Genomic DNA, 24,681 nt, shown 5'->3' on the forward strand with positions numbered 1-24,681 from the left:
GAGGGGACTGTCCACTGGCTCAGCCTGGACGGGAGGGGACTGTCCACTGGCTCAGCCTAGATGGGGAGGGGACTGTCCACTGGCTCAGCCTGGACGGGAGGGGACTGTCCACTGGCTCAGCCTGGACGGGAGGGGACTGTCCACTGGCTCCGCCTGGACGGGAGGGGACTGTCCACTGTCAAAGGGCCGGGGTGGGATCTAGACCCAAGACCCTGATCCTACATGGAGCACCCTGACCCTACCCACAGGGAGCACCCCCAGCCCCAACTCTACCCTAATGCAGGGAGCCAACCCCACCCCCAGCTTGTCCCCCAGCTGAGCCTGGCTGAGGTCCCCACTGTCTGGTTCACCCCAGCGTAGACTCACTCCCTGGAATCCACAGAAATGGAGGCCTTGGCACAAAGCTGGTCTGCTGGTACTGGGGAAAGCTCGGGGGGCACCAGTCAGTGGGTGGGCTGAGTGTCCCCTCTCCAAAGCCCCTGCTCCCTGCTCTTCCGCACTCCCTGTCCTGGGCCTGACACCCCCTCTCGCTGCCTCCACAACACCACCTTCAAAGGCCACAGATCGGCCCTGAGAGGTCACAGACTACGGCCACCTCCCCCAAGATGCCACCACCAGAAGCAGGGGGTCAGGGCCGTCCTGGGACTCGCAGGGGCCTCGGGGTCCATCCACCACCCTACCCCCCCCCACGCTCAGGAGCGGGGAGAAGCAAGTGGTCTGGCCAAGGCCACAGAGACCCTGCCCAGGGGTGTGCAGGTCAGTGGAACCCAGAAGGGGCAGAGGGCTAAGGTCACAGAGCCTGGACCTCACCCTGGGCGCGGGAGAGACAGAGACACACGGCACCCGCTCAGAAAACAATCTCTTTAATAAAAGTCACTCGTAAAAGCCCTGATAAATTTCCAAAGATCCAGGTCTCTCTTTGTAGTACATTTATAAAAGAACATTTGGTCCTCTCACAGAAAGAAAAGAAAAAAGGCTCTTTTAATTTAAACACATTTCTTATGTACAGATGACGAGTAAGACAGCCTCTCTGGGCACAGGGCTTATTGCACGTGACAGAGGGAAGCGTGAGTCTCAACAGATTCTCCCAGCATTCCCATCTCCATCCATCTTTTGCAAAAAGGAAAAAGATTTAAAAAATTCACCTTTCTTCTTGTGCGCAATAAATTAAAAAGAATCGCAGCGTGTGCCTGGCTGTTTTCAAACAACAACAAAATACCTTTAAAAATAGAATTTCCTGCCTCTGAGGTAGGGGCTGGCGGAGGGGGGGGGGGGCTGGGCAGGCCGGTGCCAGGGACACTGACCCACTGACCACACCCCCACCCCCCGCCACGTCCACTTCAGGAGCAGCTTAACCCTGAGCTGCAGGCGGCCGGGGCCGGCCTGTGCCCCCCACCCCACCCCAAGAGGCAGGAGAGGAGCTGAGTCTGGAATGCAGAGGGAGAGGGAGGAGGGCGAGCTTGGAACTTGGGGTCCAAGGCCCCCCTGGGCTATCTGCAGGCCCTTGTGGCCAAAGGAGGGAAGGGATGCAGGGGTGATGACGGCCACAGTGGCCAGAGACATGGCGGTGGGAGGTGGGGGGGGGGGGGTCCTCTCTGGGGATGGGCTGCCCCACCGGCCTGGTCCCCAGAAGCTGGAATACTCATTGGCCTTGAAGCCACTCTGCCTAGTGACGTGGACACAGGGTCCCCACCCACCTCCGCCCCCACTGGGCTGGGCAGCTCAGAACAGGGGTTCCCAGCCTCACAGAGGTTCTGGCAGAAGACCTGGGAGGACATGCGATCAGGCTGGGTTTTTGGCTGGGTGGTGGTGGGAGGAGGAATGGGACGGACACTTCCTGTGGCACCTCCCGCCCTCCAGGAAGTGGTTCCCCGGGTGCTGACTCAAGACATGGAAACCCCACCCCCGGCATGGGCCGTGGGGGGACAAGCAGGGCTGTCAGAAGCTCCTCACAATGGGCGACAGCCCCAGCTCAGGTGGTGACCCTGTGATGTCCTGAGAGGATGCAGCCCAGGACCTTCCCGGGGCAGAAGCCCTCGGGGGAGACCCCGGCCTCACAGTCTGCCCCTGGGGGACACAGGTGAGGGACACTCGGTCAGCAGGATTCACTCCCACGTTCACTGGGGGCAGGCGGGGGGGCTGACATAAACCTGCCTGGGGGCCAGCTGGGGACCGGGGTGCAAGGGGGATGGGGGCCGTGCCAGGCAGCTGACGCTCAGTGCCATGGTCGGTCACACTGAAGGCACCAGACGGGCAGCCAGCACTGCCAGAGGGACCCGTGCAGGCGAGGGGCTGGAGGGCCAAGCCTCCCCAGGGTCCCCCCCCCCCCCCATTCTGCGAGGAGTTCACAGCACTCAGAGGAAGGGGCAGCTGTGGATTTTTTTTTTTTTTTTTTCCCTTCTGCTCTTGCATAGTGAACGCTAATGGGGGGGGCACCCAGGCAACACTTTCATTGCCGCGGCTGAGGGCCCCCTGGTTGGGAATCCATCTTGGGGCGACAGGAGCACTTGAGAGTCTCCAGGAGTCAGGGGACCTCCTTTCGGTTTGAAAACACTATCAGTCGGACGGGGCTCACTTGTCTGGCTCTTAAAACAAAATCGACATGCAAGCCTAAAACACAAGCATGTCCAGTGTGCAAGCAGGGAGTGAGCGGGGGAGGGAGGGAAGGACACCCTCTGCTTCCGGCACAGGTTCAAAGGAGACATTCTGGCCATGAACAGTCTGCTGGGGGGGGGGGGGTGTCAGCTCAACACCCCGCCCTGGGTGCTTGCTTAAAACATCAGGCTACAGAGCAGGGAAGGGGCTGGCCCAGAGGTTTCCAGAACCTTCCTTGGCCTTCTGCCCTGCCTTCCCCATGGCCTGGACACACCAGCAAGGCCTGCTGAAACCACCCACCCTCCCTGGGCCTAAGGCACTGGTCAGGACCTACGGGGGACGGGCTGGACCCGGGCTCCCTGGCTGGGGTCATTGGCACTGGATCCACACAGATGCATGGGCGGGTACCCTGACCCCCATGGGCAGCTGAGGGAATGGTGGTTCCCACCCTGAAAGGCACTGGGCCCGGGAACTGCAGCAGCTCTCGGGGGGAGGGGGGGGGCGGGCGGCTGAAAATAAATCTTGGCGGTGGCAGGTCTCAGCCTTGGGTCAGTCAGCCTCGACTCAGGAGCAGAGCCCATCACGCTCCAGGCTGCCGGGCCTCAGAAGGGCAGCCCACCTCAGCCCAGGGAGGGGACCCCGTGTTTTCCAGGTGCCGTCCACTGGGGTCCCGGCGTGGGGGGACGTGGCCCCCGGAGTCAGATGAGGCCGACCATCTGGTCGATCTGCCGCATGTAGACGCTCTTCAGGGGCAGGGTGTACCTCCTCTCGTCCGGCACCCGGTTGCACTGCAGGAGGGAGATGGGGCCCCCAACCCGTCAGCACCCCAGGAGGTGAGGCCAGGCCGGCCGCTGCTGTCACTCCCAAAGACCACCAGGACCTGCAGCTGAGGGACACCCCCTGACAATTCTCTCAGTATGAGGGTGGGGGTGCAGCTGGGTCTTGAAAATCATCAGACGTGGGGGCGGATGGTGGTATGCGGGGTCAAGCACACCACACACAAGGACCCGGGTTCAAGCTTCCGGCCCCCCACCTGCAGGGAGGAAGCTTCCTGAGCAGTGAAGCACGGCTGCAGGTGTCTGTTTCTCCCTCTCTCTGTCTCCTCTTAATTTCTCTCTGTCCTGTCAAGAAAATACATGAGAAAACTAATTTTAAAAGGAAAGGAAGAGAAAAGGAATGGAAGGAACACACACACACACACACAGACACACACAGACACACACACACACAGACACACACACACACACACACTCACACACACACACACACACTCACACACACACACACACACACACACTCACACACACACTCACACACACACACACTCACACACTCACACACTCACACACTCACACACACTCACACACTCACACACACACACACAGAGTGTTCTGAGCTCTGGGCCCTTCTAACACCTAACAGGCCAGAGCGCTGAAGTCTGTCTGTCTTCTGTCAGTGGGGCCCGACCCCGCCAGAAACACAAAGGCTCAAGCCCAAAGGGAGATGTGCCCTCCCCCCAGGCCCGGCCACTCACGTTGGAGCTGGAGTTGGGGGCGCGCAGCTCGTGGGACCGGGGCTCCGGGGAGATGTCCTTCCAGGGCGACTCCCGCAGGGGCTCGTCCACCGACACCACATGGCCCTCGGTGGTGAACATGTAGCGGGTCCCAGACTGGTGCACCGGGTTCTCCTCATCAAACAGCTGGGGCGAGACACCGGGGTCAGCATGGCTGGGGAGCGGGCAGGCAGCCAGAGGCCTCAGCATCACCCTGGTCTCCCCAGAAGCCAATTCCCCTAGACCCTGGGGGCCGGGGGCATGACCACACCCCATCTGCCTGAAGAGCCTCCAGGCCAGTTGGCCTGTCTGTCTCTCCACACAAAAAGGGGACAGACGGACACACACAAATGGACACATTGAGGGACACACAGATACAGACACACAAACACACAAACGAACAGACACACAGAGGGACACACAGAAACACACACACAGAAGGACACAAGGACACACAGATACAGACACACACACACAGAGGGACACATAGACATATGTGTACACACAGACACAGGCATACACAAGACACACATGCAAAGGCACACACATGCACAGGGGTAAGAGACAGGACACACACAGAGACAGACGGCAGACAGGGCAGATGCACACACAAAGGGGCACAGGGAGACACACACATGGACACACACACAGATACAGACACATGGACACATAAGAGACATAAAACAGAACACAGACAGGACAGACAGACACAGAGATAGAAGACAGGATGACAGGACATGGGCACACGCAGACACGGGCGTGCACACACATTGACAGACGCAGTGGGAAGGCCCCTGGCTGCCTCTGGCCAAGCCACCCTGCACGGCCAAATCCCCTCCAGGGACCTCATGGCCACCTGTTCACCCCAGACACCCAAGGGTGCCAGCAGAGCGCCTCCCTCCCCAGGCAGAGGCAGCGCCTGTTCACCCCAGACACCCAAGGGTGCCGGCAGAGCGCCTCCCTCCCCAGGCAGAGGCAGCGCCTGTTCACCCCAGACACCCAAGGGTGCCGGCAGAGTGCCTCCTCCCCAGGCAGAGGCAGCACCTACCAGGTACAGGTACTTGCAGGTCTCGCTGAGGAAGAAGCTCTCCATGCGGTCCTCCTTGGACTTGTTGATGACGTGGTGCAGTGTGGCATAGCCGCACCTGGGGCAGGCCGGGGGCACAGGATGGACACACGGACGCACAGACAGGCACAGGGACCCCAGACGGGCAGGGGGACCTCGAACATACAGTCAGACCCCGCACACACAGATGGGCAGGGGGACCCCAGGCATACAGACACTGAGACTCCAGATGCACAGACAGGTGGAAGGTGGAACCCAGATTCACAGTCAGACCCCAGACTCACAGACCGAGAGCCAAAGACACAGGCTGCTGTGTCCTTGGGCCCCGGGGAGGGGGGACAGCGCAGCCCAGTTCAGGGCCCAGGTCTACAAAGCTGACTCAGCCGACTACCCTGAGGCCCTGAAGGCCCCGGACTCAAGCCCGACAGCACCTTATGGCAGATGGGGCTGAGTGCTGCTCCGGACCCCACTCTGCTCTCATGGGCGTCTCTCAAGACTTAGAGACAGTCTGAGGGGCTGAGATGACATGATGTCTATGCAAGACTGCCGTGCCTGAGGCTCTGAGGTCCCAGGTTCAATCCCCAGCACCACAATCAGCCAGAACTGAGTAGAGCTCTGGACTTTCTCTCTGTATCTCTCTCTCTCATTAAGAAATAAAGTATTTTAAGGCTGGGGAGACAGCATAATGGGTATGCAAAGCCTTTCCTTGTGAGGCTCCAGGTTCAACCCATAGCACCTCCAGAAGCCAGAGCTTAGCAGTGCTTTGATAAAGCAAAACTAAAACATTCTTAAATGTTAATTCAAAAATGAGGGGAGGGAGGTTGGGGAGACAGCATGACGGTGATGCAAAAAGACTCTCCTGCCTGAGGCTTGAGGTCTTGGGTTCAATCCCAACACTACCATCAGCCAGAACTGAGCAGGCATGTGGTAAAGCAACACTTGTGAGACACTGAAGTGGAAAGAGCAGGTGAGGGCGGGGTAAACAGCATAATGGCGATGCAGAGAGGCTCTCGTGCCTGAGGCTCTTCAGTCTCAGGTTTAAGCCCCCTGCACCACCATCAGCCAGAGCTGAGCAGTGCTCTGGTAGGAAGGAAGGAAGGGAGGGAGGGAGAGAGGAAGGGAGGGAGGGAGGAAGGGAGGAGGGAGGGAGGGAGGAAGGAAGAAAGGAAAGAAGGAAGGGAAAGAGGAAGGGAGAGAGAGAGGAAGGGAGGAAGGGAGGGAGGGAGGGAGGAAGGGAGGGAGGAAGGAAGAAAGGAAGGGAGGGAGGAAGGAAGGGAGGGATGAAGGAAGGGAGGGAGATGGGAGGGTAACATTGCTGAGAGTCAGAGTGGGAGTGAATTGTGCCGTGAAGAAATTCCACCTCTCTGTGCTGTGCTCCCTGCCTCCCCTGGGAGCCCGGGGTCTGTACAGCCTGGGGAAATAAGTCACTTCAAACAGCACCTTCAGGACTGGGCAGCGGCTCACCTGGCTGAGCGCACACAGGGCAGTGTGCCAGGACCCAGGTTCAAGATCCAGCCCCAACCTGTGTGTATGTGTCTGTCTCTCAGTCTCTCAGCCTATCTCCTCCTTCCCTTTGGCTTTCTCTCTAAAATCCAACAATTTTCCCACAGAATGAACATGAATGACCAGCTATGCAAAGTAAAATAAAATAAAATCCAACAAGAAGTAAAATAAAGAAGATAAAGTGAGCAGGAGCAGAGCCGAGCCCCACCTGCTGAGTCCCGTCACACACACACCCCAAGCAGCCCGGGGCAGGGAGGGGCGAGGGGTGGCACTGACTTGACTCTGGTGTGCTGTTCCAGGCTCTGCAGGATGTCCATGCCCACGTGCAGGTAGAAGGGGTTCTTAGTGGCCTGCGGTGGGGGTGGAGAGGGTGGTGGTGAGGGCTACACAAGCCCCATGGTACTGGGACCCTGATAGGCACAGGGACAGCCCTGCACCTCGGACCCCACGATGCTTAGGAGTGACACCCCCCGCTCCCACCCCCTCGACGCCAGGACCAGGGACAGATCTGAATCTGGTCAAGCCCAGGAATATCCTGTTGACCCGAGCCGCAGGCCCCGTGCCCCCAGTCCCCACTGGAAGAGAGGGATGAGGCTGTGGGGGTGCGGGAAGGCTCCGGGAGGTTCTAGAGTGGCCTCCCTCCCTGTCCCGGGAATCAGCACTCAGCCGGGACTGGACGATAGCAATCCTGGGTTCAAGCCCCCACTCCCTACCAGCAGGGTGGGAAGAGGTCTGCAGGTGCCTTTCTCTCTCCCTCTCTGGCTCCCCCACTCCTCTCAATTTCTCTCAGTCCTATCCAATAAAAAACTGAGAGAAAGGAAGAAAGAAAACAACAGTCGATGGGAGCATGGATTTGCAGTGCCAGTGCCGAGGCCCAGCGATGACCCTGGTGGCAAAGAAGAAAGACAACTGGGGGGTGGGGGAGTGACTAGGCCAGGGGCATGCGGGCCTGACCCAACAGCTCGGGGTCAGGGCCAGACACAGAGACTGCCAGGGGGTGGGGGGCAGCCATGGACCCTGAGGAGGTGTGACAGGAGGGACTCAGACCCAGAGGACTATGCTGGCAGGGCAGCATGGGTAGGGGTGAGACTGCTGGCACCCCGTTTGTGCAAGGACCCTGGACTTGGGGGGGGGCTCTGCTCTGGCCGGGGGGCAGTGTGAGGGGTCACGCCCCTGTGAGAGGGACTGGGGATATAGGCCTCCCCTACGGGGACAAGGACAGTGAAAGGGACAAGGACAGTGAAAGGGACAGGGACCATCCCTCCTCCACTAAGTGGAGCCTCAGAGGGGCCAGTGTGCAGAGAACCCCCAGGTGTCCCTCGTGGCAGGGGTCCCGGCACAGACCGGCTCCCACAGGGGACACCTCTGGGTGAGGGAGCTGGACAGACACACTGCCTCCTGGTCCCTTGAGGGAGGGGGTGAGGAGCCCCTGGAAGAAGGCCCTCAGGGCCTCCCTAGCCCTCCCCTCACGCCCCACCTCCACCCCCACCCAGGCACCTGGTACAGGAGGTAGGTGGACTCCACGAGCTCGGGCCGCAGTGGGTAGAAGAGCACGTCGGGCGCCTGCAGCTGCCAGTTGAAGCGCTCGGGGAGGGCACCATAGCGCCTCCAGATGGCGTAGTAGAAGGCGTGCAGGCAGATGGCATCCTCCACGTCCCCGATCAGCACCTGCGGGGGCCCCACCATCAGCCACAGAGGGGCCCGAATGCCCCCACACCCCACAGCCCCGGACAGGCTAGCTCAGGAAGCCAAGAAGCGTCCCTCCCCTCGGGCTGCTCACCTCCCACTTGGGCCTCAGGAAGGGGGAGCCTGCTGAGGGCGAGGAAAGTGGAAAGCCCTGCCTGATGGCCAGGGAGGAAGTGGGGAGCCCTGCCCGATGGCCAGGGAGGAAGTGGGGAGCCCTGCCCGATGGCCAGGGAGGAAGTGGGGAGCCCTGCCCGATGGCCAGGGAGGAAGTGGGGAGCCCTGCCCGATGGCCAGGGAGGAAAGTGGGGATTCCTGCCCGATGGCCAGGGAGGAAGTGGGGATTCCTGCCCGATGGCCAGGGAGGAAGTGGGGAGCCCTGCCCGATGGCCAGGGAGGAAGTGGGGAGCTCTGCCCGATGGCCAGGGAGGAAGTGGGGAGCCCTGCCCGATGGCCAGGGAGGAAGTGGGGAGCCCTGCCCGATGGCCAGGGAGGAAAGTGGGGAGTCCTGCCCGATGGCCAGGGAGGAAGTGGGGAGTCCTGCCCGATGGCCAGGGAGGAAGTGGGGAGTCCTGCCCGATGGCCAGGGAGGAAGTGGGGAGTCCTGCCCGATGGCCAGGGAGGAAGTGGGGAGTCCTGCCCGATGGCCAGGGAGGAAGTGGGGAGCCCTGCCCGATGGCCAGGGAGGAAGTGGGGAGCCCTGCCCGATGGCCAGGGAGGAAGTGGGGAGCCCTGCCCGATGGCCAGGGAGGAAGTGGGGAGCCCTGCCCGATGGCCAGGGAGGAAAGTGGGGAGCCCACCTGCAGCCTGGGGCAGCAAGGAGCCCTCCCCAACAGCCAGGGGAAAGTCGGGAGCCCACCTGCAGCCCGGGGAAGAAGGCCTGCAGGGAGTCGATCCAGGTGTTCATCAGCTGCCCGCTGAACATGTTGACATTGACGTAGAGCGGGGGGTCCCCTTCCCCCTCGTTACAGGCTTCCCGGCTGTGGGGGGAGGGAGAGACAGAGCTGGTGGGGACACCCCCAGCACCCCAGACCTCCCACTCTGGCCAGGCCTGTCCAGCGGAGCAGCGGCTACAGTTCCAGATTGAGTGCTCGGTCTGGATCTGGCCACAAGACTGTCCTGGAACCCTGGCTGCCACGTGCAGCCCGGAAGTGCCCCCGGGAGGCTCAGGAGCTGTCACTCACACTGAGGTTAGAGCCTCCGCTTCCCAGTAGCTAGAAAAAAACTTCAGAGTGGTGAACAGGTCTGTAGGTGTCTGTCTCTCTCCCTCTGCATCCCTCCCTTCTTATCCAGTAAAACAGGGGTGGGGGGAAGATGGCTGCCAGGAACAGTGGACTTGTAGTGCTGGCACGGAGCCCCAGAGATAAGCCTGGTGGCAACAGATTTCAAAAGAAAGGAAAGAAGAAGGGGGGGGTGCCTGGCAGTGACACACCTGGTTAAGCACACACATTACAGTGTGCAAGGACCCACGTTCAAGCTTCACAAGTGGTAAAGCAGGGCTGCAAGTGTCTCTCTGTGTCTTTCCCACTCTATCTCCCTCCTCCCTTCTCAATTTCCCTCTGCTTCTATCCAATAATAAATAAAAATAAAATAAAATAAAAAGGAGAGAGAGAGAAAGGAGAAAGTGAGAAGAAATGATAGTAATAATGGAAGCCAGGCTGATTCTGAGACTCTGGGTTCTCAGAGGTAAACAAGGACAGAATTAGGGGGGCAGGGGGTGAGGGTTTCCCTGGAGCGGCAGCACCAGAACTCAGGCCGTGGCCGTGGGGAACAGTGCACAGACAGCACTAAAAACACTGCGCCAGAGTCAGCCGGGGGGGAGGCGGGGGCTCAGCCTGCAGAGTGCACGGCACCCTGCACAACAAGCCAGGTTCAAGTCCCCGTTCCCAGACTGCAGGCGGGGAGGCTTCGTGAGTGGTGAATCAGGTCTGCAGGTGTGTGTCTGTCTGTCTTTCTGTCTGTCTCTCTCCCGCTTTTCCTCTCAGTTTCTCTAATGTTTTATAAAATCAAGTGTAAGCCAATTATTACAACAACAACAAAAAAAAAATGGCACCGATGGTGGCACATGCTACAACAGGCCCAAGGACCCAGGTTCATGTCCCCACTCCCACCTGCAGGGGTAGCTTCACGAGCAGTGAGGCAAGTCAGTAGGTGTCTCTCTGCCTCTCTTCCCCCTTTCCTCTCCATTTCTCTCTGCCTCTAACCTAAATAGTTTTATTTAAATAAGTGTGTGCCAACTATTAAAACGATAAATGGATAAATAAAAAAAGGTGGTGACACACCTGGTTTAGCACACACATTACCAAGCACAAAGGCCTGGGTTCAAACCCGCAGCCCCCAGTCCTACCTGCGGAGGGGGAGACTTCAGGAGCAGCAGGGGTGGGGCGGAGGGCATCTGTCTCTCACCCTCCCTGTCTCTCCCTTCCCTTTCGACGTCTCCGTCTCTATCAATCAGCAGCAAAGAGTTCTGCAAGCACAGAGCTGCTCCGGGTTTGCAGGGTCTGAGGATCCCTCGCCTGCAGCTACCTGTCCCCACCCACGTCAGGCCGGCCAGGAGGCTTGAGAACCCTTCCCTCCGCCCCCCACACCCCCGGCCCGAGACTTGCCCGCGGCGCAGGTAGCTCTGGATACTGCGGTAGGCGGCGTTGAACATGCGCAGGTCCTCCTCCTCCCCGAAGAGGATGTAGGCCTTGAGCAGGTACTCGTAGAAGGAGTCCAGCCCCGCGCCCAGGCCGCTCTGCCGCCCCACCCAGTGGCCCGTCTGAATGTTCACCACGTTGCCTGCAAGACAGCCGGCGTCAGGGGAGTGGGGGGCACAGCCCTGGCCCTGGGACCCGGCCCTCACCAAGGAGGGGCGCCAGGAGATGGTGGGTGACGGCCCAGCCGGAAACGGAGGCCGAGTACACCTGTAAGGCCCTCGGTCACGGGTGATGGGGCACCCATTCCAAAGCCAGGGCTGCTCCCAGTGGTGTGTGGGGTGGGGGGGGGTCTCCTACAAGAAATGTTTCAGGGGGGGCGGGGCTGGGTGGTGGCACATGGTTGAGTGCACACGTTACCACACATGAGGACTGGGGTTCGAGTCCCCGCTCCCCACTTGCAGGGGGGAGTCCTCACGAGTGGTGAAGTGGGTCTGCAGGTGTCTCTCTGTCTCTCTCCCTATCTCCCTCTCCCCTCTCAATTTCTCTCAATTTCCTATCCTATAAAAAAGAAAAAAGGGAAAGAAAAAAAAAGAAATCATACGGAGTCGGGCAGTGGCGCAGCGGGTTAAGCACACATGGCACGAAGCGCAAGGACCGGCGTGAGGATCCCAGTTCGAGCCCCTGGCTCCCCACCTGCAGGGAAGTCACTTCACAGACGATGAAGCAGGTCTGCAGTTGTCTTTCTCTATCCCTCTCTGTCTTCCCCTCCTCTCTCCAGTTCTCTCTGTCCTATCCAACAATGACGACATCATCATCATCAATAGCAATAAAACAAGGGCAACAAAAGGGAATAAATAAATAAATAAATCACGGCCACAGAGAGAGAGTGTGAAATGGATTCACAGCAAATATTCTCGGTGGAAGGGACAGGGAGGCCCCACCTGAGAGAGATTGCTCTAAGCCTCGGTGCTGCAGGAGAGTTCTGCTGGCCAGTGGCTCCGTCCCTCCACCTAGAGCATCCTCAGCATGTCTGCCCCCTCCCCTCCCTTCCCCGACAGGGAACTTTCTGCCTGGAGTTCCCATGAGTGGGAGGTGGCAAAGATTCCAGTCAGGAGGAGCTGACTCCTCAACCCCCCCATCCGTGCAACTAACCCCCTCCCAGGGGCCAAGCCACAAGGAGACCCAGAACATGGCAGAGGCTCTGGCCTTCTGCTTCCCTCCCAGAGCCCAGCCTGCAGGGGGTGGGGAGACGGGCGGGGGGAGGGGGCACACCCAGCAGCCCAGTGTCGTTGCTCCGCAGGTCCCAGAGGGCCTTCACTGCCCGCCGGGCCACCCACTCGAAGGTGGAGTCTCCCAGAAGGCGGCTCAGGATGCCAAACTCCACCAGCAGAGAGCCCGCACCCGCTGTGCACGTCTCGTTGTTGCTGTCGGGGGGCACGCCGGTCTTGAGGTTCACCTGGGGGTGGGAGTGGGGTGGGGGGGCGGTGGAGTCGGGAGCAGGAGCGGGTCTCAGCCACCACGTCCTGTCCCGTGATCAAGGCCGCTGCCCTCGACACAAGGCCCAGAGTCAGACACGGCCGTACCACCTTCCAGAAGGTGCACTGGAACGAGCTGTGTGTCTCTGGCCGGCTGTCCTGAGCTCGCTCATCCCCTCGGGACAGCAGGGACCCCGGGCAGAGTGACAGCCCACCCCCCACCACCACACCCCAGGGGTCGCCATCCCCCAGCTCCGGCACTGTCCCTTCCCTGGTGACGGATTTTCTGGGCTGCGGGGACTCACGGTGAGGGGTGTCAGGAAAATGCACCCCAGTCAAGAGAGGACGGTGGCGTGTGGCTGGGGGAGAAGATCCCACGTGCACAGGGCCAAGGACATGGACCAAAAGCAGAACTCAGGAGGGGGCGGGGGAGAGCGGTGGCACACCCCATCAAGCACACACATTACCCTGCACAAGGACCCGGGTTCAAGCCCCTACCCCCCACTTGTGGGGGGGGATGCCCCATGAGTATTGAAGCAGATCTGCAGGTGTCTCTCTATCTCTCCCTAGCTCCCTCTCCTGTCTCTCTTTTTTTAAACTTTCTTTTTTTTAAGTTTATTTATGTATTTATTATTGGATAGAGACAGAGAGGAATTGAGAGGGTAGGGGGAGATAGAGAGAGAGTCACCTGCAGCCCTGCTTCATCACTCGTGAAGCTTCCCCCCTGCAGCTGGGGACCAGGGGCTTGAACCTGGGTCCTTGTGCACTGTAACATGAGTGCTTAGAAAAGTGCCCCACCACCTGGCCCCTCTCTCTCTCCTCTCTCAATTTCTCTGTCCTTCACATAAAATAGAAAAAGAAAATTAAAAAAAAGGAAAAATGGCCACTAGGAGCAATGGATTTGTAGAGGACAATGCAGGTGGTGATAATAAAAATAATAATAGTAATAATAATAGGGGAAAAAGAGGGGCTGGGGGTGGCGCACCTGGTTGAGCGCACATGTTACAGTGCGCAAGGACCCGGGTTCAAGCCCCCAGTCCTCACCTGCAGGGGGGAAGCTGCACAAGTGGTGAAGCAGGGCTACAGGTGTCTCTCTGTCTCTCTCCCTTCTCTGTGTCTCCCTTCCTCTCAATTTAAGGTTGTCTCTAACAAATAAAGATAATAGAAGAAGGAGAAGACTAGGAGAAAGGAAGGGAAGAGAGCACAGGTCCAGTCCCAAATGCCCAGACTGGGCCTGCCTCCCAGCTCTGGCTCCCGCGGACCCCTGCCTCCCCCTCCGCCTGCAGCCTACCCTGGGGTAGGGGATACCGGTCCTGGTGTTCTCGAAGGCGGGCAGCAGGCGCACGGCCAGGTCACGGGCCATGTGCAGCAGCTCATTGTCGTAGCCCTTGACCGTCATGTCCCCGAAGGGCTGCCGGGCGTCGGTGATGATCCTGTGGGCTGACAACAAGCTGCCCAGGACCCTGCATCCAGGGAGAAGGGGTGGCCATGGCGGGTCAGGCTCACAGCCAGCTTGGGGACAGCTGCCCACCCCTACACTTCTCAGGGGGCAGCCTCCCATTGCAGAGGGGGGGACGTTCGCCTTGGGTCTCTGAGACTTGGCCCCTCGAAGCAGGAGTGCTGTCCCCCCCCCCCCGCCCTCACCCCACCCCCATCCCAGTGTGTCCCTGGAGAACAGGGCACCAGGCACATGTCACCTTCTCACATTAACAGACGGGTCCCTAAAAATGTGGCAGGATAACAGCCACATCCAGAGGAGAAGCAATTACGGAAGCCAGAACACCCACCTTCTGCACCCCAAAAAGGAATTTGGGTCCATACTCCCAGAGGAGGAGAAATGATAGGGGAAGAGCTCTGAACCCCAACTCCATCAGGACCCAGAAACAGAAGAGGAAAAAATGAAGGGGCATTCAGAAGTAGTAACTTAGAAAGGAAAAGTGGGGCCAGACCATCGAAAAAGTGGGCAAATAGATATATATGTGTATGTATATGTAGTTATAGAAATAATAGTCAACAGACATTTGTGACCTTGGAAGAACCACTGCAGCTTCTGTACTTTTTTTTTTAGGTTTCTTTTTTTTTTTTTTTATTTATTTATTCCCTTTTGTTGCCCTTGTTTTATTGATGTCATTGTTGTTAGGACAGAGAGAAATGGAGAGAGGAGGGGAAGACAGAGAAGGGGAGAGAAAGACAGACACCTGCAGACCTGCTTCACCGCCTGTGATGTGACTCCCTTGCAGGTGGGGAGCCAGGGGGCTCGAACCAGGATCCTTACGCCGGTCCTTGCACTTTGTGCCACATGCACTTAACCTGCTGCACTACCACCCGACTCCCACCACTGTAATTTCTAATGGAGAGAATGGGGACACAGAACTCTGGCAGTGGGAATGGTGTGGAATTATACTGCCGTTGTCTTAATATTGTAAATCAATATTGAATCACTTTAAAAAATGTGGCAAGGGCAGGGGTAGATAGCATAATTGGTTATGCAAATAGACTGTCATGCCTGAGGCTTCAAAGTCCCAGGTTCAATCTCCTGCACCACCATAAACCAGAGCTGATCAGTGTTCTGGTAAAAAAAATAAATTAAATAAATAAAAATTAAAAATTAAAAAAAGTGGCAGGGGGAGTCAGGCAGTAACGTAGCAGGTTAAGCTCATGTGGCGCAAAGCACAAGGACCTGGTGTAAGGATCCTGGTTTGAGCCCCCGGCTCCCCACCTGCAAGGGAGTCGTTTCATAGGCAGTGAAGGTCTGCAGGTGTCTGTCTTTCTCTCCCCCTCTCTGTCTTCCCCTCCTCTCTCCAGTTCTCTGTCCTATCCAACAACGACGATATCGACAACAACAAAAAACAAGGGCAACAAAAGGGAAAATAAATAAATAAAATATATATTAAAAAAATGTGGCAGGACAACAGGCACCAAACACTGAACAGTAAGCAGGACAGTTCTGGCTGTCAAGTCCCCAGGGGCTGCCCCGGGGACATTCTCCAAATTCTGGCCAAAAAGGCCAACTGAATGAGAGAGAGAAGCTCTCCTCCCCAGAAGGCAGAAGTCAACAGCCTAAAACTATGTCCCCAAGAGCCAGGGGACCAATCCCAGGGCCCTGCAGATGGTCACCTCAGATAACCACCGGCTGGGTGTGTGTATGTGTGTGTGTGTGGGGGGGGGGGGGGGTAACAGGACTCTTCAGAAGCTCCAGGAGGCTGGGAAGCAGCCACCAATAGGAGAGGACACAAACGAAGGCTCTGGGACTGGGGGTGGGCCACTGACACAGAGGCCTCACTGGAGGTGAGGGAAGCAAGAAGGTGGGGGTGCCTATCGGGCCAGCATGCGGGGAGCACCTTCTATCTGTCCCTAACACAAGCAAGAGCTTTGAGGTGACAGACCCCCATGGTAGGAAGTGGGGAGCCAGGCCTCAGGGTCCCAGGCTCCTGGGGTCCCCTGTCACCCAGCCCCCAGCCCCCCAACCCTGCCCTTACCGTATGGTGGCTTCAAAGACCTGCACGGTGGAGTCCTTGTCGAAGGAGACTGTGTCGATCACCAGCCTGACGGCCTTCCGAAACTCAGAGGAGTTCCCCATGATCTGGGGGGAGAGAAGGTGGCGTCACCCAGGGGCAGAGGCCTGCCTAGTGGCCCACAGGGACCATCTGTGTCCCAGGAACCCAGCAGCTCAGAGCTCAACTCCCAGGAGGGCTGAATACTCAAGGGCATGCAGCCTGGCGTCGCCGAGAGGAGGACCCCCCCCCCCCCCCCCGCCCAGTCAAGCTAGGTCCAGGATTCAGAATCAGACACACTTGGTTCCTTGTCGTGTGTGTGTGTGTGTGTGTGTGTGTGTGTGTGTGTGTGTGTGTGTGAGAGAGAGAGAGAGAGAGAGAGGGTGTGAATCATCATTGCTTCAGAATTAACTTAGAGAGAGAGAGTGCCAAAGGGAGAAAGAGACAGCCCAGGACCTCCCCCCAGGGCAGTGGGGGGTTGGGTTCGAACCTGGGTCATGTGCCTAGTGAAGTAAGTGCCCTCCCAGGTGAGCTAGCTTGCTGGCCTAGCTCTTTTCTTTTCTTTTTTTTTTTTTGAAGGTTATATTATTTATTTTCAGACAGAAAGAAACTGAGAGGAGAGGAAGAGATAGAGAGAGACAGACAGACCTGTAGCACTGCTCCTTGCCTTGTGAAGCTTCTTCCCCACTGCAGTGGGACCAGGGGCTCTAACCTGGGTCCCGGAGCATGATAACATGTGCTCAACTGGGTACACCCTTGCCCAGTCCCTAAAGTACAAGTTGTTGTTGTTTGCTATTAATATTTTCTTTAGACAGGACAGAGAAATTGAGAGGGGAGGGGAGAGACAAAGAGAGAGAGACCTGCAGACCTGCTTCACTGCTGGTGAAGTTCCCCTCCCCACACGGAGCTCGAACCCAGGTCTTTGCACAAGTGTGCTTTTGCCAGTTGTGCCGCTGTCCTGCCATTATTTTTAATTAAATTGAATTATTTACTTGTTAGAGAAAAGCTGAGCATGGCTCTGGCATATGCCATGCATGGCAGAGACACCACATTTGTGCCCCTGGGGGGGGTCACTCTGTGTGTCCTGAAAGGGATGCCTCCTGCAGGGCTCCTCCCTCCTGCAGCTCCAGTGCGGTGTCCCCACCCAGACCATCAGCTTCGTGGAGGGAGAGCAACTCTGCAGCCAGAGCCCCTGGCCCCCCACACCCCAGCACTGGGGACAGAGGGCCCAGAGCAGCTGGGAGGTCAGCTAGGGGGTCATCCCCAGTGAGGATCAGCTCGGGCAGGGGTTCAGCTCAGGGGGTCAGTTTGGGGATGGCAGCTGTCAGCTCAGGGGGTCAGCCCCAGTGGGGGGCCAACTCAGGGGGTCAATTCAGGGGTTAGTTCATGGGGTGAGCTTGCGGGGGTCAGCCCCAGTGAGAGTCGACTCTAGGGGTCAGTTCAGGAGTGGGTTTTGGAGGTCAGCTCACTGGTTCAGCTCAGGGGTGGGTCAGTTCAAGGGTCAGCTCAGATGGTCACGTCTGGGGCATCAGTTTGGGGGGGCACCAGTTCAGAGAATCAGCTGGGGGGTAGGGTCAGCTGAGAGTCAGGGAGGCCACACTCACCGCCAGCGTGTCCAGCGCGTCCACCAGAGTCAGGGAGTAGTTCCCCAGCACGTCATTGATGTTCAGGTTTGAGCTGAGGAAAGGAAAGGAAAGGGCATGAGGGGCCCACCCAGACATTACTGTGCACAGGCACCTAGGTTCAGGTCCCAGTCCCCAGTCCCCAGTCCCCACCCCCAGGGAGGAAGGGAGAAGCCATGCATCCTCTCTCTCTCCCTCTCTCCCTCCCTCCCTCCCCTCTCCACATCTCTCTGTCCAATCAGAAATAGGTAAGTATTTTAAAAAGGAAAGAGAGAGGAGGATGTGAAAGTGAAACCCAGGGCCGAGGTTCTAGAGCAGGAAAGGAGGACCAAGCTAAGCACCTGTCAGAAACTGAGGGCTTGCAGCTCCTGGAGGGCAGAAGCTTCTATGTGGGACAAGGGACAAGGGACAAGGGACGGGGACGGGGCCGGGTGACAGAAGCCAGAAGCTGATCGGCCAGAGTCCCCTGTGGCAGCCAGCCGGGGCAGCCTCTGGCCAGCTCCCAGAAGCTCTGGCTTTGAAACCAATGGGGACAGGGAGGCGGGACGGGTCAGCAGGCCTGGCTCTGACCCATGACACAGAAGCAAACGCCTGGCCAAGCGCAGGTCTCGATGCCGCCCTCCCTCCCGGGCCTGAGAGGAGGAAGGGCTATGCGACGTCCCAGCTGGTAGGTGGCCACAGAATCCAGTCCTCTCTGTCCCCTCTGATGAGGCCGCTCTCTCAAGAAACCTTGGGAGAAACTGTCCCAGTGGCCGCACAGCTGCCTCTCCACACCCATCCCTGTCACACCACTTCCCGGGGTGGGGGGATATGGACGGACTTCTGGGCCAAGCAGTCCTAAGTGAACACCAGGGGTAGGGACACGGGGACAGTGATCTCAGAGACTCCCCCTGTTCCTCTGCCCCGGCCCCTTGCACAGACACTGAGCGAAGGGAGTCACCTGGCTAAATGCCATCTGGGTGCAGTGCAGGGCTGCAGGGGAGAGACCCTGAGTTCAGACCCCCAGACCAGGTGTGCTGGAGCCGTGCCCTGGCCCTTTCTCTCCTCCCCTCCCCTCCTTCCCTCTCTTTCTCACTGAAAAGGCGAAGACCAGAGGCCAGACTGAGCACACACATTACAGTGTGCAAGGACTCGGGTTCTAGTCACCAGTCCCCACCTGCAGGGGGGAAAGCTTCACGAGCAGTGAAGCAGGCCTCTCTCTCTCCCTCTCTATCTTCACCTTCTCTGTTTCTGTCCAAATAAATAAACAAAAATAAAAATAAAACTTAAAAAAAGAGAAAGGAAAAGGTGGAGAGCACACTTGCTAATGCACTGGTGTGTGTGTGCCAGGCCCGCTCACTGCCCCCGGGCACCCAAGCAAAGCCTGCAGTGACCCCTCGGGCCTGCCCCAGGCAAGGCCCCCACCATACCAGGGCCCTCTCCTCACCCACCGCCTCAAGGCCTTTCAGAATGTGCCAAAGTGGGAGTCGGGCTGTAGCACAGCGGGTTAAGCGCAGGTGGCGCAAAGCACAAGGACCGGCATAAGGATCCCGGTTCGAACCCCGGCTCCCCACCTGCAGGGGAGTCGCTTCACAGGTGGTGAAGCAGGTCTGCAGGTGTCTATCTTTCTCTCCTCCTCTCTGTCTTCCCCTCCTCTCTCCATTTCTCTCTATCCTATCCAACAACGACAACAACAATAATAACTACAACAATAAAACAACAAGGGCAACAAAAGGGAATAAATAAATAAAACAAAATATTTTTAAAAATTAAAAAAAAAAAAAACCCAACAACAACAACAACAGAATGTGCCGAAGCGAGGGAAGAAAAGAAAAGCGGGAAGGGAGGAAAGAGCAGCAATAACACCAGGTCTGGGGTCCCCTAGCTGTGGGTCTCCTCTCTGAGAAAGTTCTAGAAGGCTGTCAGCCTGACCCAGGCCCTACAAGGCCTCCAACCAATGTCCCCACCTCTCAAGGCAAGGAGGTGGGCCAGGACCGAGTCAGCACTCGCCCTCTCAGGGGACAGTCACCTGCCGGGAGCCCTAGGAGGCTTCTCACTCAGCAGGTGTGCGTCCCGCGGGCAGGCAGTGGTGCACCCGGTTAAGTGCACATATCACCATGTTCGAGGGACCAGAGTTCAAATCCCTGTTCCCCACCTGCAGGAGGGACGCTTCACAAGAGGCAAAGTCAGTCTGCAGGTGTCTCTCTGCCTCTCTCTGCATCTCCCCCTCCCCTCTCACTTTCTCTGTCCTAGCAAATAAACAGTTGCTGGGAGTGGTGAATTTGTCAGGTGGGGAAAAGAGAAAAAGGAGAAGGAGGAAAAGAAAGAGAAGAAAGAGAAAGAGGAAAAGAAGAAGAAGGTGGCAAAGAAACCAAGGGTTTTCCTTGTGAGTGAGAAATAAGAATAATAAATGATTATTTAAAAAAAAGCGCAGGACCCAGTTAAGTGAGGCAATAATACTCTTTGTCCTACAATACAGAAAAAAAGCTAAGACTTTAACATTTTCCCAACTTCAGTAGAAAAACAAACAAAAAAACCCAAACAGGTATAAGGACTCTTACACCTATGCAACCTCACAGGTATGGTCCGGAGGTCAGAGAGAGACAGAGAGACAGAGAGTCCCTGCACTGCTGTGGTCACTGAGACGGGAGCCCCCAAATGCTCCTGACCGCCCCCTCCAGTGGCCCCAAAGGGCAGGCTGGGCAGCCTGACCCGGGACTGACCGGGTGTGGTTCCTTAAACAGGCGGCCCGCCCCTGGGGAGGGGCAGTCACCTAGCAGGCCCAGCAAGGCCGCCCGCCACCCTCTGGCACCCAGGGCCGCAGCAATGACCCCACCAGCTGGGCCTCAGGAGACAAGGTCCTCTCCAGGGGACAGGATGCCAAGTGTCACTGGAAGTGTCACCTCTGTCCCCCCACACACTCAGGACCCTCTGAGTGACTCTGCAGCCAGCTGTGTCCCCACTGAGTGTCCTCAGTATGAGGCAACATTCCCCCCCCACCCCCGGGCATCAGCTTCCTCAGTGTAAAGGGGCCACTTCCAGGAGACCCACACTGGGGGTAAGGGGAGAGGCCAGGGAATGGGGGAGACAGGGTCCCAGGACAGACATGAACCCCCAAGGCCAGGCAGGGAGCTGGGACAGATGAACCTCAGGACAGACTGGGTGGAGAAGTGGTGGAGCAGAAGGAAGTATAGACAGGAGGCTGAGGACTCCCTCCCCCACCACCTCCCCCCATGGAGATTCAGGGGACAATGTCAGTAAGACAGAGGAGACACCACCCCCCCCACAGACGGGGCCCCTGGAACAGATGGGGGGGTCAGGAAGCAGATCCGGTCTGGAACAAACAGGCCCCCCAGACAGACAGGGTTCCCAGGACAAAAAGGAAGGGCATGGAGGACCCCAGACAGACAGGGTCCCTGAATAAATGGAGCCCCTAAGGCAGACAGGACGCCAAGAGAAGAAGACAGGTCCCAGGGAACAGTGACTGGGACAGATGGAAATCTCAGAATGGGGTCCCGGGAAATGAGGCGTCCCAGGGGGAAAGACATCCTTGGGAACAGATGGGAACCCCAAGACAGATGGCACCCCAGCACAGACAGGACCCCAAGAGAAGATGGGACTCCGAAACAAAGGCGACCCTCGGGAAGGGTAGGACTCCAGGGACGGAGGGGGCCCCGGGAACAGAGGGGGGCTGCCAGGACAGACAGGGGCTCCCAGGACAGACGAGATCCCCAGGGAAGAGACGGGACTCTGGGGCAGATGGGAACAGAGCCCCGCACCACCACACCCAGAACAGGAGGGGCCCCCAGGACAGAGGCCCCAGGATCAGGGGGCCCTGGGAGAAGACAGAGGACCAGAGAGCGGGTGAGGGCCCCGGAAATAGACGGGAGGGCCCCATGCCACGTACCGAGGGGGTCCCGGGAACAGAAGGGACCCCCAGAACCGAGGCCCCTGGGAACAGAGGAGGGACCCTGGGAAAAGACGGAGAGTCCGGGCAACAGACAACACAAGGCCCGCAAAACAGAGGGGCGCCGAAGACCAGACGGGCCCCCGAGACCGACACCCGCCGAGCCCCGGCGCCCCCCGCACTCACGGGTCCCGGCGGTCCGGGCCGCGGCCGCGGCAGTGGATGGGGTTGAGCTCGTCCTGCGGGAAGGCGTGCGCCATGTAGTTGTCGTAGCCGAACACGAACATGCCCCGCGCCCGGTCCCGCATCCTCGCGCGCAGCGCCGCCGGGAAGGCCCCGCTGTAGCGCCGCTCGTACTCGTCGGTGCGGCCCCGCCGCAGCCCCGCCGCCCAGTGCGCCCGTCCGCACGCCCCGCGCCCCGACCCCGCAGCCCCCGGCCCGGCCCCGGGACCCCGCAGCCGCTGCAGTGCCAGGCCGAGCGGGCCGCGCGGGGGCAGCCCCAGCCCGGGGCCCAGACCGAGCAGCAGCCACAGCAGCGCCTGCAGGCCGAGCCGCAGCAGCACCAGCGCCAGCACCAGCGCCCGCCACCGCATGCTGCCGCGCCCGCCGCGGGCATCCTCCCCGCCGCCGATGCCCCTTTAAGAGACGGCCCGTGACGCACCCGGAACCGGGCCGGTGGACACGCCCCTCTGGCCGAAACTCGCCTGCCATTGGTCCGTCCCTTCCATCGGGCCCCGCCCCGAGACAGACCCCGCCCCAAGAAAGCTCCGCCCATCATCGGGACCCGCCCCTTACGAGCACCACGCCCAAGGCTCCGCTCAGGCCCCGCCCCCAAGGCCTCTCTGCGCCTGCGCTCCAGGCCCTCGCGACCGCTCGGCTCCCAGCCCTGAGTCAGGCCATGCCCCACCTGCACTTCCACTAGGCCTTGGACCCAGGGTAAGCCCCGCCCCCGGCTCCGTTACGCCCTCGCCCCGCCCACGAGCCCAACCTCTCCAGCGGCCACAGCCCCGGAGCTCCACGCCCCGCCCTTCGCGTCACGCGCGACCACGCCCGCTATGGCCACGCTCCTGGGCGGAGTCCCGAGCCGGCTGGCGTGGCGCGCCCTGGCTCCCTGAGCAGGCGCCCGTGGCCAATGGGAGCGCGCAGCCGGTGGGGGCGTGGCCGCGGGCGGGGGGCGTGGCGGGGCCTGCCTGCTGCAAAGGTGCCGCCAGCACCCTTGGGCGCTCAGGAGTTCAGCCTGGCCCCCTCCTCTGCTCCCCTCGTCTGGCCTCAGTACCTGCCACCTACTGTCAGCTCAAACTCCCATCGCAAAAAAAGTAGACAAAAAAACTTTTTGGGCGAGGTGCGACCGGGGATACGGGTTGGACCTGAGCCCACCAAAGAGAGCTGATAAGTCTTTGCTCTTCTTTTTCTTCCTTTTTGGCCCCTCCTCCTTCTTCCTCTTCCCCTTCTTTTTAAAAAAATATTTTGTTTATTCTATTTTAATGAGAAAGAGAGTTGCAGAAAGACCAGAGCTTTGCTCACCTCTAATTTGTGGTGGTGCTGAGGATTGAACCTGGGACCTCAGAGTCTCCGACATGAAAGTCTTTTTGCAGAACCATCATGTTGTCTCCCCCTCCTGTTCTTTTTTAGGATTTATTTACTTTTTACTTTTTTTTTTTTTTCAATTTTTGGATAGAGACAGAATTTGAAAGGGAAGAGGTGGTAGAGAAGCAGAGAGACGTGTACAGCAAAGCTTCACTGATCTGGAAGCTCGCACACACACACACACACACACACACACACACACACCTCATGGAAGCCCCAGGGCCCATGTGACTCAGCCAGGTGGCCACCGCCTGGCCCCACCCCCTGATGGCAGTCAGTCTTCGGTGCCCTGCTGGGTAACTGCACATTTCTGCAAATGCAGAGACACACTGGAGAATGTGGAACCAGCCTTGAAGTCATGTAGCAGATGTCACACCACAGCCTTTAAGGAGTTTACCCTCTTATTTATATTTCAGAATTGGTGTGAAAGAGCTATCCTGGACAGAAGTCTGCCCTGGTAGCAAATCCAGGGGCTGGACACACTTCATAGGCTGCAGAGGAGCACTTTGCCCTGTGAGGGAAGATGCAGGCAGCACGCTGACATTTGCAGCCACAGAGCAAAGTCCTTGTCTGTCCTCAGAGGCCAGGGGTGGACAGCGGACATGGGCCTGGCACTTCTGGTGACAGCAAAGCACTTGCTGGTGACACAGGACAAGTGCTGACCTTTCGCCACTGCCCACGATCACTGGGAAAGGGGGCTTTGAAGTCAGATCTAGCTGCTGCCCTGCTCAACTTGTCTGCATCCAAGACACAAGGTGGTGGTCCCAGGCACAGGCGTGACCTGTGCCACATCACCCCAACTGTCTCCCTCCAGCTGGGATGTTGGGAGGTGACACAGCTACTATGTTTGGGTCTTGCCCTAACCCAGCTTTCTAGTCTTGCTAGAAACTCTGAAATCTCCCCAGACAATACTTTTAGTCCACCTAAAAGGTAGCTATCAGACTCAGGCAAAAATAACTAGTCACAGGCCCTATGGAACATACCTAAAATAGACTTCCTAGCTTCTTCTGATACAAACACCCCTAATTTCATCTGTTCTATTCCTACCTTTGAGTTCCTGTTTATTGGACAATTTGTCCTGCTTTATATCTTACCGCCTTTCAGCCACCAAGTTGCAGATGCTACTATGATTCCATCCTTACATCCTTAGGCAGATGACCTCAACAATGTGTCCTGGAAACCTACCTCTCCAGAGCCCTACCCCTCTAGGGAAAGATAGAAACAGGCTGGGGGTATGGATTCACCTGCCAACACGCTTGTCCAGCAGAGAAGCAATTACAGAAGCCAGACTATCCACCTTCTGCACCCCATAAAGAATTTTGTTCTTACTCCCAGAGGGATAAACAATAGGGAAGTTTTGTGGTCTAGGAGGTGACTCAGTGGATAACGCACTGAATTTTCAGCCATGAGGTTCTGAGTTCAATCCCTGGCAACACATGTACCAGAGAGATGTCTGGTTCTCTCTCTCTCTCTCTCCACCTATCTTTCTCATGAATAAATAAATAAATTCTTTCTTAAAAAAAAAAAGAACAGGGAAGCTTCCAACAGAGGGGATGGGACACAGAACTTTAGTGGTGGG

General features: G+C 58.2%; 2 protein-coding genes across 2 annotated transcripts in view; both read right to left on the reverse strand.

Annotated features, from left to right (window-relative positions):
• Nucleotides 1-24,681, reverse strand: part of ITPR1 (inositol 1,4,5-trisphosphate receptor type 1) — a 405,769-nt gene that overhangs the window by 254,037 nt on the left and 127,051 nt on the right. The window lies entirely within an intron of this gene.
• On the reverse strand, nucleotides 848-22,126 carry EDEM1 (ER degradation enhancing alpha-mannosidase like protein 1). The gene is made up of 12 exons (XM_007529953.3): nucleotides 21,702-22,126; nucleotides 17,612-17,684; nucleotides 15,993-16,096; nucleotides 13,805-13,976; nucleotides 12,311-12,494; nucleotides 11,006-11,180; nucleotides 9,259-9,379; nucleotides 8,214-8,384; nucleotides 6,993-7,066; nucleotides 5,196-5,292; nucleotides 4,130-4,294; nucleotides 848-3,383 (listed from the first exon to the last, which is right to left on the reverse strand). Exons 1-12 carry the CDS (start codon nucleotides 22,106-22,108, stop codon nucleotides 3,294-3,296), a joined length of 1,833 nt encoding a protein of 610 aa, XP_007530015.2. The 5' UTR covers nucleotides 22,109-22,126; the 3' UTR covers nucleotides 848-3,293.

Source organism: Erinaceus europaeus, chromosome 21 (genome assembly GCF_950295315.1).
Source record: "Erinaceus europaeus chromosome 21, mEriEur2.1, whole genome shotgun sequence".
NCBI lineage: Eukaryota > Metazoa > Chordata > Mammalia > Eulipotyphla > Erinaceidae > Erinaceus > Erinaceus europaeus.